At 39.8% G+C, this 15,816-nt stretch overlaps 1 protein-coding gene across 3 annotated transcripts in view; it reads left to right on the top strand.

The window, feature by feature from the left end:
- Positions 1 to 15,816, top strand: part of asic2 (acid-sensing (proton-gated) ion channel 2) — a 309,103-nt gene that overhangs the window by 277,627 nt on the left and 15,660 nt on the right. For all 3 annotated transcript variants that reach the window (XM_020632625.3, XM_020632624.3, XM_065964695.1), the window contains 2 exons: positions 2,352 to 2,502; positions 13,752 to 13,879. In XM_020632625.3, the coding sequence (XP_020488281.2) occupies positions 2,352 to 2,502; positions 13,752 to 13,879 (279 nt within the window). The remainder of the gene's footprint in view (positions 1 to 2,351; positions 2,503 to 13,751; positions 13,880 to 15,816) is intronic.

Here is a 15,816-nt window from a genome sequence, read left to right on the forward strand (position 1 = left end):
ATTCACATCAACGGGATGGCTGTTGAACGTGTCTCCAGCTTCAAGTTCCTGGGGACCCACATCACAGAGGACCTCTCCTGGTCCACTAACACCTCCAGTCTGGTTAAGAAGGCTCATCAACGCCTCTTTTTCCTGAGGACACTGAAGAGACACCACCTGTCTTCAGCTGTACTGATGAACTTCTACCGCTGTGTGATCGAGAGCATCCTGACCAGCAGTGTCTCAGTCTGGTACGGAAACTGCTCTGTCGCAGACCGTAAGGCGCTACAGCGGGTGGTAAAAACCGCCCAGCGCATCACAAGGTGTCCACTTCCTGCTATTGAGGATGTCCAAAGAACACGCTCTCTGCGGCGAGCTCATGGCATCCTTAAAGACTCCTCCCACCCTGCCCACAGACTGTTTACCCTCCTGCCCTCCGGCAGGCGCTTCAGAAGCCTCCGGACCAGAACCAGCAGACTGAGGAACAGCTTTTTCCCCAGAGCTGTTTCTCTACTGAACTCTACCCCCCGAACTCTGAACTCTGTCTCTCTCTCTCTCTCCCTCTCTCTCTCCGCACCCTGCTGACCCCCCTTTCCCCTCCATATCACCTCACACCCTTCATCCCCCCACCACTCCTCCTGGTCACACACACACATCTCTCATCCATCTGTATTATTGTATTATAGTATGTTCATATTATGTCCATATTCTTATATTATCTGTAAACTAGTATAACATGCTCACTGCATCTTAATCTGTATATTATTAGTATAGAATGCTCACTGCATCTTAATCTGTATATTATTAGTATAACATGCTCACTGCATCTTAATCTGTATATTATTAGTATAGCATGCTCACTGCACCTTAATCTGTATATTATTAGTATAGCATGCTCACTGCATCTTAATCTGTATATTATAATCCTAAGAACACACTTTTTTTGTAGCATTACTTATTTATAGCATTTATTTATATTTATTGCATCCCATTAATCCAGCCATCCAGATTTACCTAATAATTCACTTTTTTGTCTACATCTGTAAATTTTGCAATTACTGTACATAGCACAGAATTACTGTACATAGCACAGACTCTTGCACTCAATTACTGTACATAGCACAGACTCTTGCACTCAATTACTGTACATAGCACAGACTCTTGCACTTTCTGCTTATTTGCACTTCTGGTGAGATGCCAAACCTCATTTCGTTACTCTATACTTGTATATGTGTAATGACAATAAAGTTGAATCTCATCTCATCTCATGTTTGCTTGTGATACACAACACCATTTTAGGTCATCTATTATTCATAATTGCTTTAAATCAGTTAGGTTTTGCTGACACAGAGGGACATTAGTGTAGGAATAAATATTTCCCTCTTATAGGATTGTGTTCTTGTTTTGTGAACTGAATGAAGAAGTTCTGTCTGTAATGGCACATTGCTTTTTGCTTTTAAATGTTTGTGGTAATTTGCGGCAGTTTTTTTAGCTTTTTTTTTTTGCTGAAGCTACGTATGAGCTTGACCTTCTCCTCTAAGAGCTTTGTACAGATAGATGCTCAAGGTTCTTGCAGAAAGAAAGCTGCATTATGTGAGAGGAGAGTGACTCTTCAGTTGCTTGTTTTTGTTGACAAACCTGTTCTTTAGCAAGACACACTTCACGTGTGTGTGTGTGTGTGTGTGTGTGTGTGTGTGTGTGTGTGTGTGTGTACCTCCTATTAATTAAGACCATACCTCCTAATGTTCAAATGACGACATTTTCCTGAGTAATTCAGTTCAAATGAAATTTGTTCCCCCATGGTAACTTCATTCTCTCAAACCAACTGCATGATGGGAGTTGCTGCAGCACTGACAGATCATTTGGATCCTAAAATGAATATAAAAAAGAAACATTATTGGTAATATCCATGAAAATGTGTTGCTATCCTGTCTCTCGTATTTATATCTCTTTTTTTAAACATACTTTTTTCATTGTCTTTATTTTCTTGTATTATTTTTTTAACTGTAGTTTATGTCCTCATTACTATTACACCTGTTTGACTTAAACTGTTCTTATATCTATTTCTATTTAAAATGCTGATTTTGTCTTCTGTCAGGGGAATTTTCCTACTTTTGTAAAGTGCCATATAAATACAGGTTTAATTTTTTTTTCCACACTGGCAAACTCTTTCACCACATCTCAAACATAATGTCTAACCTTTTCTAATTTCACACTCGTGGCTTAAGGATTCCTTTAAATTGAATCTGCTGATTTGCAATTAACTGGTTTACTACTGCAGTGCTCTCCTTCTAGTTAATGTGTGTGTGTGTGTGTGTGTTTTACAAGTCATCACTGACCAGTCCGTTCTCTCTATCTGTGTGTCCTCTCAGGTCTTCACCAGGTACGGAAAGTGCTACATGTTTAACGCTGCAGAGGAGGGGAAGACGCTCCGCACAACCATGAAAGGAGGAACGGGCAACGGCCTAGAGATCATGCTGGACATCCAGCAGGACGAGTACCTGCCTGTGTGGGGGGACACAGGTGAGCTTTAAACACATCATGCTGCATTCAAATGCAAGTTACGAGGTTGTGTGTTCAGCATGAGATTTAAGTCATGAGATCATTGATCAGGTGACTGATCCTTTGAGCAGACATTGCCTTGTTTGACTTTCAAAAGTGCTTAACGTGTTTGTGTTTAGTGTGTCAGTACTAGACTCAAGACAAGAGAAGGGTAAGAAACAAAACATTCTAAAATCTTGAGCTCATCAGATAGCTCTTCATTCTTCTTTATTTGAAGAATAATACTTCCCTTGGAAATTTAGAAATCCCCCAAGGCCAGCCATGACCTTTAATCACATTACTCTGATCAACACTGTTGACTAATACAGTAAATATTGTATAATATATCTTTATGTCATAAACATGATTCATTGTGATAGTGTACCTACAGCAATGCAGTAAGATGAAATCATCCACAGGGACATTTATTTTTAAGAGACAGACATTCAATTGTAAAACTGAAAAATATAATCTTCATTAAGCTAGCTTCGTTATGCTTTGCCTCCATCACTTACTATATTATACTATATTGTTCCATTGAACAAGAAACAAGACATTTTACACAGGCTGGAACAGCTTTTTTTCAAGTCCCAGTATGTTGTGTCTTTTTTCCGTATTTTTCTATCTTGGGTTGATTTGCATTTAATGAAAGAAAAAACCCCTGAATCAATGCATGAATCAAATGGCCTCAAAGTGAATTTTGACAGTATGATAATCAAATAAAGCATTTAAAAACATCTATTCCCCCAAATATGTCCCCTGCTCAGCCCTCAGGCCACATATTTCTTTTTTCTTTGGTAAATGAGCTGTAATTAATGCAGAAATACTTACACGTCCTCCTGATGGAATCACTCTCGGGACAGACTTCACACCCAGAAAGTCTTATTAGGTCTAAAATCAAATTAAGCTCCTGAATGTGTGAGGTGATATATATTACATTTGAACAGCTCTGAATATCTTCTTTAATATTATGAATGTGTATCAGGGGGAATACTCACTGATATTGATTTTATTTCAAACCCATTTCTTTACTTTTCTATTGGTTGTGTCATTTTCAAAGTATTGAAGTCGGCCAAATCTCTCATATTCACACAGCAAAACGTCTATGTCATGGTCCAGGTTGGAAGTTTGGATGCTGATATAATGTACTTTACCGTATAACAGGTTGTAAGTCTTATAAGTAGGGTATCAGGCAAGTGTTAGAATTTTACTGCGTCTTGATTAAAAACAAACTAAAAAGAAGACTGACAAAAGAAAGCCTGCGTGACATCTGGCTATATGACAAAGCATTTGATTACCCATCAGCCACCATTAGTAGGGTGACCATGCGTCCACATTTAACCAGGATCGTCCTGTCCAGTTTTGAACAGTCCTGGTCCCAGTTTTAACCCATTGAAATACGAAAACAGTATACCATGCTCACTGATTTGTCTTTTTATATGTCAATCAATGTGGTTGGCATGGCTGTTGCTGTTTTAACCACTAGAAAAACTTTACTTGTGTACCACGAGTCAAAGTTCAATACTAATTTGTCTGTACGTGTATGTGTCAGTCAATCTCAGGGTTTTGGCTTTTCCATAGCTAGCTGGTATTACACAATGCTATAGTCTATGAGAAGAATGATAGGCTATGGGCTTCCTTTTACACTGATGAATACGAACATTAAACTTATCCTGCATTTGTATTCACTCTGAATTAGACTCTTCAGAAACAACATTGTCTGTCACTGCACGCCCCGTTTTTGACTAGCTGTGATCAAAATTTTCTTTAGAAAACTTTGAGCTCCCAGTGATATGTGATGCATATTCAGAACCCGTTCAATTCAGGCACCAGAGCCTCTTTGATAATCTTTAATATAAAGAAGTGCAGCTTAACATTACCCTCCATACTGATGATCGTGATGGAGACCTTGTTAGCTCTTCTGATTTAGAATTGTAAGGCTTGTTACCTGAGTGCTTCCACAATGACACTCATTGAGTGGCCGGCTCACGTCTGAACCAGTGGAAAGGCAGACAGGGGAGCTCTCAAAAGAGGCAATTTTGGAACAGCCCAGCAGATGGGCATTATTTACTCTAGGCTCAAACTTAAAGAAGATCCATCATCGACACGCCCGCGTCTTATCAATCCTCCCCATGTTCTTCAATTGACAGATGGTCCCTCAGCAGCCATTTGGTCCTGAGTTACTCTTCTGTTTGAACAGGCTGTACTACAGCATGTATAGCTTCCTCTCCCAGTGGGTTGTGGTTTCCATTGCCCTTGTTTATCCCTTTGTGGTTTAATTATCCCAGATGAGCTGAGTCAGCCTCAACGGGGAACATAGGGTGTTCTTCTCCGTGCTTTGTTCTTATGCAGTTCAAACATAATGGGAAAAAACTGCACAAGGACTCATCTCCCTTTCCACATATAATCTTTTTTACATCAATTTCCTTCTCTCCTCTCATGTTTCTTGTCATTGTGCATCATCCAGAGGCCACCAATCGCTCTCTGGGCTTCTATTAGCCCTTGGCTCTGCCTGGGCAGCTGCAGGGCAGTCATGATTCTTCTCCTCACTTTATCATGATGGACAAACATGAATAAAACAGCATGCATCATGGGGTGAAATATTATCAAGAAGGATTTAAGTTTGAGTGGTGGGTGAAAACGGATGGTCCGTTGCCTGGAAACACAGTGCTCTCCTCACTGTGAGGCTGACCAAACTGCTTAGTGACATAAGTAATGGTGGACTTGTTATTCCAATTTACTGTGGCTGTCTGGACAATTTGTGTCTAATGTTAAGCTTAAGTCTGTACAAATTCATTTAAGTGATAAGTGCTTTAAATAAGATAACTGTGTACTTCAGTGTTTTGACATGCTTGCTGGCTGAGATGGAGAAGTACAACTTAATGTGCCTTCTTCTCTGTGAATATCAAATGATCTCTCTGCTTCTATCCGAAATACAAATAAAAAGTGTCTTATGTTTGACATTGCTTATTTTTATTTGTGTCTTATGTTTTAACTTATATTTAATAATAAAATACAGATGGTACCTCTACAATAGATATAAAAGCCAACATCACGTGTCTAGGTGAGGGTTTTACACATTTGCCCAGAATACCTTGAATGCACTCTGGCTTTGTTTCAAAAAGTCTGTTGACTTTAGTGGAGGGGTAAACACCATTTATCCACAGTGTATCACCTCAGTTGTTGTCTTGATGATGGTATTTGAGAGTCCAGGTCTCTGCAGGTCCAAATGATAGACCCTAACGCTAATAGACCTGAGCTGTTCAGAGATTGAATTTGGGCTGTTATTTATCTTTGCCAGAGATATTAAAGAGCAATAAAGATTTCATCTGGTTCCAACCTGGTAACAGAAAAACATCTTAGAGTTGAGTGGTGGACAGCGGGGGGGAAACACCAGGACGCTTGTTCTACCGTCGAACCCCCCGAGATGTCATGGGGTTAAAACGACTAAACATCGAGGAAAGTGGGTGCCCATTAGAAGTCCTTTAAAAGCCCCTCAACTCAGGTGCAGTTTGGAGGGAAGTGCCTTGAAGGAAGGGAACAAAAAAGAGAGAGTAATACTTACAGTCTGTCATGTTGCCACTATTTTGGTACTCAGTGCTCCCGAAACTCCCCAATTCCTCATCTTCCATGATTTTCTACAAGAATTTGTCTGATATTAAATATTTTCAGACCTTTACCAGATCACAGAGTGAACTGACCCGAGGCATGCAGAGTCTGCTTGTCACATGACTGTGGCAGGTGACCCCTCTCTCTAAGAGGGCCAAGTGGACCCAATCCATGGCTTTCCCCCTACCAACCCCCTTAAAAGAGTATAGCAGACCACTCACTCTAGGGGTCAATGATACAGGCTTTTCCTTTCATGTGTTACTGTCTAAAGCTCCAAGTACATGCATGCTGCTTCTGTGAACACACTTATATCAAAATGTTCATTCTTGGTGGGTTTGAAATCAGTTCAGCTCTGGCTACACACTGACCTGTTTTTCAAGAGTCATCTGAAGTTTTCAGCCTCTCTGGTGTCAAATTAGTCAAGCAGTCTTGATCAAAGTCGTCTCTGTGCGCACAGTCAGCATCTAAGGCCTGTTCTCCTTCATCAGCAGGACTACAAAATGTTTGCAGTGCAGAGCAAAGCCCTTCAACACATCACAGCCTGTAGACGTGTGATGGCAATCAAGTTCCATTTCTTATTACATCACAGACATCTTTTTTTGTGAAGAACATCACAGAGTTTTGCTCATGTACAGAAAGCAAACTTGTAACCCCGACATTTCAGAGTTCCCAGGCAACCAGTAACATTATGCTCACCCACTGTGTCTATTTTTAACCGAATCATTGAAGGAGTGGTGCAGAATGTGGGAGCTTTGCACAGACTTATTCAGTTGTCGAACCAAGAAACCTCTCCGAAAATGAGAGAGAAGAGTGTTACACAGAAGCTTTTAATCTCTTACTTTTGTTCACTTGGCTTGTATCTCATCTCGTTCTGTTCTCTGTTTCTCAGTCAGTGTGCCATCCATCATCTTGGATCTAAACTTTCTTTTTATGTGGCAAAAAGGCGTATAAAGCGCGACAAGCATTTGAGTGCAGTGCTAAAATCTTGCCATGCATCTGCGCTCTTTGTGTCTGCTGTTATTAAATCAAAGCGAGGCGATGGTTAAAAGCACTCTGAGAAGCGCCTGAAAGGAACAGAAGGACGGTTTGTTCCACAACAGGTTAATCTGAGTGCAGACTGGAAGTGGAAAGACCTTGCTCCTTTGATTCTTTTATTAGTGTGATGTTCTTGCATTAGCTGCAAATTCTAGATTTTGCTTCACAGAACTTTAACACTGCTTATTCTCTAAGTGCACCAAACACTTTCTTATGTTGGTTAAAACTAATGGAAGCAGCAGTAAGCTTTTTAATACTGAAGCAGAATCCAGAAATTTAATTCATGCTGGTATTTGTGACTCTCAGCTGCAGCATCACAAGTGACACAAGCATTCCTCTTGAAGCACAGCTCCTTTCCTTCTTCTGAGTAGAAGAGTTTAACTTTGAGTCTCAGTTGTAAATTAATTAGTCTTTTGGCTGCATAGGTTAAGTTTGTATAGCTAAGAATTATGGGTATGATAATATTGTGTACAAAGAGTTCAAATAAAATGTCCTAGCTTAGAATCGTATGACAGTATCTCTGTTGAGGTCTACGTTTGTGAATTCAGTTGAGGTTTATGTATACTTTGACACTCAAAATGTGACAGATTATTCAAATGCCAAAGTTAAAGAATTACAATGTGTGTCCCAATCACCACAACATTTCCATGACAACCTAAATCCCATGTGCTGACGGGCATATCCAAACACAAGAGTTTGTCATTCCTGGTTTGTGTGCAGTTGACACAATTGATTAGGTATGTAATAGACTAATACAATATAAGGTGAGCTTTTGTATCTTGATTGACAACCTCATGCGACATGGCCACATGGTCATGTGTTGACGGTTAAAAGAGTTCAGTGTCGCTAAAAGCTTTACAGCAAGCACAGCAGATCTTTGAGCTAAAACTCAAATTGTATTCCTCAAGCATATTTAAAACAAAGTGGGCTGAACAAAGTATTTTACAAATAATTAAATCAAGATTTAAAAGAATTGGTTGTATAATAAATGTACTATTTTAATTTGCTAATAGTTATTGTAGTAGAGGCTAATTAGCATAAACTGTTAGCGTTAACATGCTGACATGTAAACATCAACATGGTCAGTAAAGTAACAAACTTACATGCTAAAGTTTAGCAGCTATTGTGTACAACATGTTCAAGCCGTAGTTATAGTTGTTTTATATGCTAACTTAAGCTAGATAGCATAAAACAGCCACAAAGTAGCTTTGCCAATATTTGGTCATAAACCATGTGTAGGACAGATTCTCTTTTTTTTTTACTTGATGATGGCAGATATTTATAGAAATATCACTTAGGTCAGTATGATTCATCCTTTGCCCCAAAGTTAAAAGCTATCCATCCAATATTTATCACAAATGTTCATTTTTAGTTAGCAGTTGTGTAAGTGCATATGAAAAATATCAACCTTGTAAAGGCGGGCTTGGTCAGTCTCTTTAGACAGTCTGTAAAGATCAAACCTGACATGTATGCTCCTGAATTTGACTAAAATTGGAACAAATTGAAGATGGTGCTGAAGTAGAGCAATCATGAAAGTGAGGAGAGGTCTTCAAAAATAAGCCTGTTCATTAACTCACACCGTGCAACAATAGAGAAGTATTGCTAGTTGTTGGTTTTTTTTTTTATCTCATATTAACACTCATGCAGGCAGAGATGAACTTTCTGATTCACCTCAGTTGATCTTCTCTCTTCTCTCTCATGTTGAGTTGGAGTGAATCACTTGAAATGCAGAAGGAGACGGAGGTGAAATCAGAACACCGCCTGCATTTATTTGCCATTGTACAAAGCTGGTGGTGTGATTTATGATTGTAGCAGCAGATAGCATCTTAATGTAGTCCGCCCCTCTCACTTTGTTGAGTCACTTTTGCAGTCAAATGAGTGTGTTAGTGATGATGAAATGTAATGTAACTTTAAATCTGTGGAGCGATCTGTGATTCAGACACAGCAAACATCTTTATCTGTGATACACTTGATCATGTTTTGATATGTAAAGCTGAAGAAAAACAACCGCAGCGTGCCCTGGTTGCTCTAATCTTTCATTTGAACTCCCCCCCCTACACACACACACACACACACACACACACACACACACACACACACACACACACACACACACACACCCACATGCTATTATTGCATCCTGAAACTGACAGAAGCCATGAGAATTTACAAATGTTTTGTTTTCCAGCCTAAGCAATGGATCATTATTAGCTGTAATAAAATTTTCCTTCATAGGATAGTATATTCGTGTTCCTCATGTTAGTTGGCTTTTTTTAGGACATGTACATCATAACACATCCGAGATGATGACACCAACAGCTTAGACTATAGACACTGAATCATACTTCAACTAGATAGAAATCAAATCAGTTTCTCCTACAATGTCCCCCATGTTTGTTTTCATCACTGTTTGTATGCTACTCTGCTGAGGCTGCTGCGACTGTGGCTCAGTTGGTAGTCGTCGCCTCTCAACTGGAAGGTTGACCGGAAGGTTGAGGGTTCGATTCCCAGCTCAGCAACATGTCCGTTGTGTCCTTGGGCAAGACACTTAACCCTGAATTGCTCCCGCTGCTTCAGTGGTGGTGTATGAATGGATTAGTTACTTCTGATGGATGATACTACTGTACATAGCGGTCACTACCATCAGTGTGTGAAAGGGTGTGAATGGGTGGGTGTGACATGTGGTGTAAAAGCACTTTGAGTAGTCGGAAGACTAGAAAAGCGCTACATAAGCTCAAGTCCATTTACTAATGGACTTAAATGGACTCCATTTACTGACCACTTTTGCATCTATCTAGCCATCAGATGGAGAATTATGAGTCGGTGTGATACAGTTACTTTGGAAAAGAGCTGCATTTTCGAGTTTGGAATAAACAAAAGACTTGTGCATTGTATGCATTTGAAAGTTTGAGCTCCTCTGCTCCTTTTCCTGATGTGATATTGAACTGAATATGTCTGGTTTTTGGATATTTTTTGTCAAACAAAATAGATATTCAAGGACTTCACCATGGTAATTTATTTCTCAGTACTATAAAAAAACAACCATGCATAGTCCTTTTTTGTTCCTGGAATGAAAGCCTATCAGGCTGAGGCCAGTTTAGGGTAAGTCTTAATAGACACAAGGATTATTGGTCCAAAACAGAGAAACACTATCACCAATACAACAAAGTAAAAAGAGCCAACCACAGCAGTGGTTTAAAAAGTGAGCCTTAGGTCTCGCTATTAAACATCTGTACAGTTAATTTTGCAAGCTCACCTGTTTAGTTTCAAAGCAGGAAAATACAGAAGAACTGGTTTTTAGTGTTGATTGGCTTTTAATGAAACTTCTAATGCTGAATTTTTAGAAAATTCCAACACATTTTCTTCTTGTTTCACCAGAAATAACCCGCTGTATTTGTGTATAGATACGTATCAGTCAGACATGAACATCCTGAATTCTCTTGGAATTTTTTTGGGGAACTTTAGCAGGAAGGTTCTTAAGTCCAGCATTACTGCTGAAAGGTTTTATATACTTCAACTGGGTGCTTGTTGTTTGGCCAAACAGCATCTGAAACACCAATACTTTCCCCGCATCAGACTTTCGGGTGCTTTGTAAGATTACTTTGGAAAATAAAACTTTTTTTGTAACATAACTTTGATCTGGCTCAACGGGGGTCAATAAAGTTGTGCTTTTGAGGAGAAAAGTGAGATTGTGTGCATCCCAGGTAATAATCTTTGCTATTTAGCCCAGCTCCTCATGTATGTTTGTTCTTCAGATTCCTCCTTTTGTTCCTCCTCTGTGTCATGTTGTTCTGAGTATGAATAACATTCTGTGACATTTTCCAACTCCATTTTTCTTTAAAGGCTGATTCTCACCTCATCATCATTGTGGCTTGTTCATCTTGAATGTCACCTGTATTGATGAAAGGAAAAAGCTTTTGAATTCATCCGATAATGGAAAATGTCATGTTCAGTCTGCAGCTCTTATATTACCCAGGTTCCACAGCAAATATCAGAGATCAAGTCCAACAATCATTGGGGTTCTATATGCACCTTCTCTTCATTTTTATGTATGTAAGAGAACATTAATGCGATGCAATTTGTTATGGCATGATATCCAATGCACAACCTTAGGTCAATGGGCTGCCTAATCCTTTAGATAACAATCTACAGCAAAGTAGAACATGTCTACACATTTATGTGGTCATCACATCACTGTGCATGCTGGGGGATGCAGTTCAAATTGAGTGTCTGATGTAATGAAGGAATTTGTCACTGGGTGCAGCAGTGTCCCTGTTTGATGTGTTTTTGATTGTTTTTGGGACAACTTTTTGTAAAATCTATAGTTACTCTGGCTGCTAATGGAGCTGTAGTCCAACAACTAAAAAAAGCCATTAACATTAAAGACATAATGTGATATATAATCAGTATTTCTGTTACTGTACACGCTCCATTAACACTAACAGCTAAAAAAAATTATCAACATTATGATCATTCAAAGTTTGGGTTTTAAGGCAGTTTTTCATAGTTCAGATGTTTTCTGGTAATTATGGACAAAAACATTGTGCTGCATACTGTACGAATACCTTTTAGACTAAAATGGGCTTTCAGATTTGTGGAAACAGTTTAAAAGGGCCCTTTTTCTTTCTTAACATGGCCATGTCGACAAAGCACCATAAAGGTCTCTAATGAAATAAACAGCTTCAGCTTTTGCTTTAATAGAAACCCGATTTGTGCTCTGTCTCCATTTGGATTCCTCCCTAAGTGCTTGCTTTTTTAGGCGCATAAGGACATCAAAACACTGACATATCTTGCGAGTTAAGACTTGATATGGCTATGCAGATAGTTTAAATATATAGTCGGGGTGGAACAGAATATCAATACAGCAAAATATTTTTATCCTGACTTTACATTTATCAAACGGCTGGGGCCAATCATTGATTTTTCTTTTTTAAATACAGCCCTCTCAAGCGATTCTCTGCTAATTTGACTCTCTGCGTCACGATCTGAATGACTCATCACATCGACTGTGCTTACGATATGAATGAGGGCAACATGAACAGAGGTTTGATGGCCAAAGAAGAAGTTAACAGTGGGATAAATGTGACTACCACACCTATTAAATAGTGACTACGGTACAATGGACACCTCTCGCTCTGTATTGTCCCCATTTCCACATGATGACCAACAGAACAAAAACACAAAGTAACAGCACATTCATATCTATTCATGTGAACAACACTGAATTTAGGTCAAATGTGTGAAACAAATCAACAGATCTTTTTAAATTGAAATTGTTTTACAAATGTTGACTGAAAAAACTGTCAAATTATGCAATCTCTATGCAGAAAGTGCACAAAAAGCGTGTTATTTTTGAGGCAGTTCCTTTGAAATCCACACACTACACAAGTATGACATCATGTGCAGAGTGTACTAGATTACAGAGATTGTTAATTAATTTAGTCTATCCTAAAAGATTTAAAAAAAAAAACTCCTGTTGATGTGTTACCTGAGTTAAGCCTTGATTACACTTTGTGGCTATAAGTGCCACATGAAATGGGAATGAAATCATGTAGAAAGCCCCCGGACCAGAAAGTCTGAAGCTGTTAACTCCATTAACTGCTAACTACACTTGCCTTCCCCCATGTGTCACTTTGTTTACAGCAAACACATTAAAGAGGACACGTCAGAGAGCCGGACAGGGCAGGATGAGACATGAAGCCGCATGCGAGTACAAGACCTTCATTACGCAGGACATGATACTATATTTACCCACTGGACAGGAGAGAATACAAAGATTACACAACTCCCTGCCTGCACGCACACACTGAGATAGCTGTCATAGTTTTTTTATACACACACACACACACACACACACACACACACACACACACACACACACACACACACACACACAAAACACATGCTCTTCACTTTAGGACTATCTCTCTCACACAGTCAGTGTTTCTTTCACACGCTTCACAAACACCAAGTCAAAAAAAGAAGCATGTTTGATCCCTTTATCCATTCCTCCAGCATCTAAGCTGATTTGTGAGGCTGGCCATGCCCAAAGGCTGCGATGTCTTGGTTGCAGAGCACCTCGAGGTGTCTGGCTGATAGGCCGTGAGAGTGAAAGCCTTGATTGAATGTCCTGGCGGAAAGCACTGAATGTGAGGCCATGGAGAGAGAACTTTATCGATCCCTACAAAGGCTGGGCTCTCTCCTCCATAAATGTTATGTCTCTCTTTGTCTGTTTTGTGTGTGTGAGAGCGTGTGTGTGTGTGTGTGTGTGTTCATACGGTGAAGGTGCTTTGATCTGTGGTGTCGACACAGATTTACCTTCACCACCTGTCGTTGATGCCAAGACAAATGCAACTGCTATAATAAAGAATATCAGTCAGTGGCTTTGAGTGAATAGTCCCATATTTATTCCCAGGGTTGTTTGAAACAGGAAGTTCTGCTGCTTTTTGATACTTTATGCCCCAGGAAGTTTCTCCGAACTGCCAATAAGCCAATCACATTTAATCTCTTTCCCTTTCTCCTCTTTTCTGGGTTTGTTTTCAGTAGCTAACTGGGTCTTTTCATGTGTCTTTTTTTTTTTTCTGCAGAGGATACAGCCTTTGAGGCAGGCGTGCGGGTGCAGATCCACAGCCAGGCAGAGCCCCCGTTCGTTCACGAGCTGGGCTTCGGCGTGGCCCCCGGCTTCCAGACTTTTGTTGCCACACAGGAGCAAAGGGTAGGTGTCCCTTCTCTTGACTTCCACTCATACACAGCTAATAGCTTCTTCTTATCGTTTCTCTCCCTTGTGCTCACTTCTAATCCACACAGAGATAACAACCCTCCATGATAAATAAGTCCCTGTGATAGACATAATGGGATTGCATGCATGTGTGTGAGTTCTGTGGCTATAAGTGTGTCCCAGGTTCCCCTCTGGGCCTAAGACTGGCTCCTTTTGTCTCTCTGAGATTGTTGCCTGAAACTTGAAAACGTCTCCTTCTGTCAGTGGCTCTGACCTTGCTGAACACTCCCACTCCTTCATACTGCAGCTTTGTTCCATCACACAAGGCCGATAGTGAAGCATTCATGTCTCACATGTATCTACATTGGAATTAATTCATGTCAATCGCAGTTTCCCCGTCTCCTGAGGTTTCTCCCTCACAGCATTTTTCTCCTTCCCTCTGTTTTCCATCCTGTCCATTTAGGTTGAACAGCCTTATGCGGCTGTCTCTATTCTGCCAACTGAACGCCTTTATATTGTGACTCCTCTCAGTCGTGTCTGTTTAACCAAGGTTAGGAGTTGAATCTTTCATTGTCCATGTTTTTTCTCACTTTCTGTTATTTTTCTTTAGCAGCCTCTTCTTTCCGTGCCTCCAAGTAAAGCTCTTTAAAAAGTACAGTCTTACTCAACAGATGGAGTTGAGCCAACAGATTTCTGTCTTTGCTTTTTTATTTTTATACCCGTTTGCATCTGCAGCATATGAACAATTTTGTTCTCTTCAGCAACTGCCTGCTGTGAGGAAGTGTTTGCATTTAAAGGGGTTTAAAATGTGCTGTAAAAAAAGGCTAATACAGTAACATCTTCTAACTCTATGTAAGGGGCTTGTAACCTGTTTATTCATTCAGCAGATATATGAAGTAACATTTTCATAAACTCTGAGTCCTGTTTCTCGCTCCCTGACAAAGGTGATAACATAATTTCTTCAAAAAGTGTCTCATTAGCATCTAAATGCTCAGCTCTTTGCTGGTTGCTAAATTTGTGCATCTTCTGTTTGGTGCTCAGCAGGTAGCGGGCAGTGGGTTTGTAAAGAGATTATATAAGGTACTTCAGTTTGTCTTTTGGACCTGTTGAGTTTCCATCTGCAGAAGTTCTTCCTCTGTATACTCTGATTCACAAAAGTATCCTTTTTCATCTACAGTTCAAACTGATATCGCATTATTTAAGAATGTTATAGTAGATCTAATATTTTCCTCATATCATGCCGAGTAATGATCAATTTTCCACAAGAAGCTTGTTACTGTGACCAGGAGAGCTGAGGAGAAGAACTTAATATTCCTGGAGAAGTCTGATGTCTTGGCCAGTTAATATGGCAAAAAGTTTTGAATCAACTTTTTACAAAAAAAAAAAAAAAGGTGTTGTCGTGACCACACAGCAAGATTTTGGAAAAATGATGGAAACACATAGTTTTGCATCCTTGTATTTAAGATAATTACATTAGCTAAAAGAACACTCAAAGAAGCATCCAAAGTCTAAAGACATTTGACACTTTGTACTAACAAGTTTGATAACATGTTCTTCTGTTATCTGATCTTCTGCAAATTGTAAAAGAATCAAGGTCGTTGGAAGATACACATTTACTGAGTGAGTTTAAATTACAGTTTCTAAAAATGGAGTGCAGCATGAAGAGTAGGAACATTTCGTCAGCCAAAATGAATTTCATTTCATTTGAAAGCTCGTCTCTTTACATCGCAGGTCGGTGTGTAAGCTGCGACACACTGAGTCACCTCAGCGGTAGGCAGGAAGGAGATGAGGAGATCTATCCAGAGGTGGGGAGGCCACCTGGGTAATGAGCCTCCAGGGTTTCTGTCGCAGCACATCCATCAGCCCAGTTCTGTGACTGGCAGGGTGAAGACAGGCTTTCCTGTGTTTGCCTGCTGCGGAAACACTGCCCCTCT

The sequence above is a fragment of the Labrus bergylta genome, chromosome 16 (genome assembly GCF_963930695.1).
Source record: "Labrus bergylta chromosome 16, fLabBer1.1, whole genome shotgun sequence".
Taxonomy (NCBI): Eukaryota; Metazoa; Chordata; class Actinopteri; order Labriformes; family Labridae; genus Labrus; species Labrus bergylta.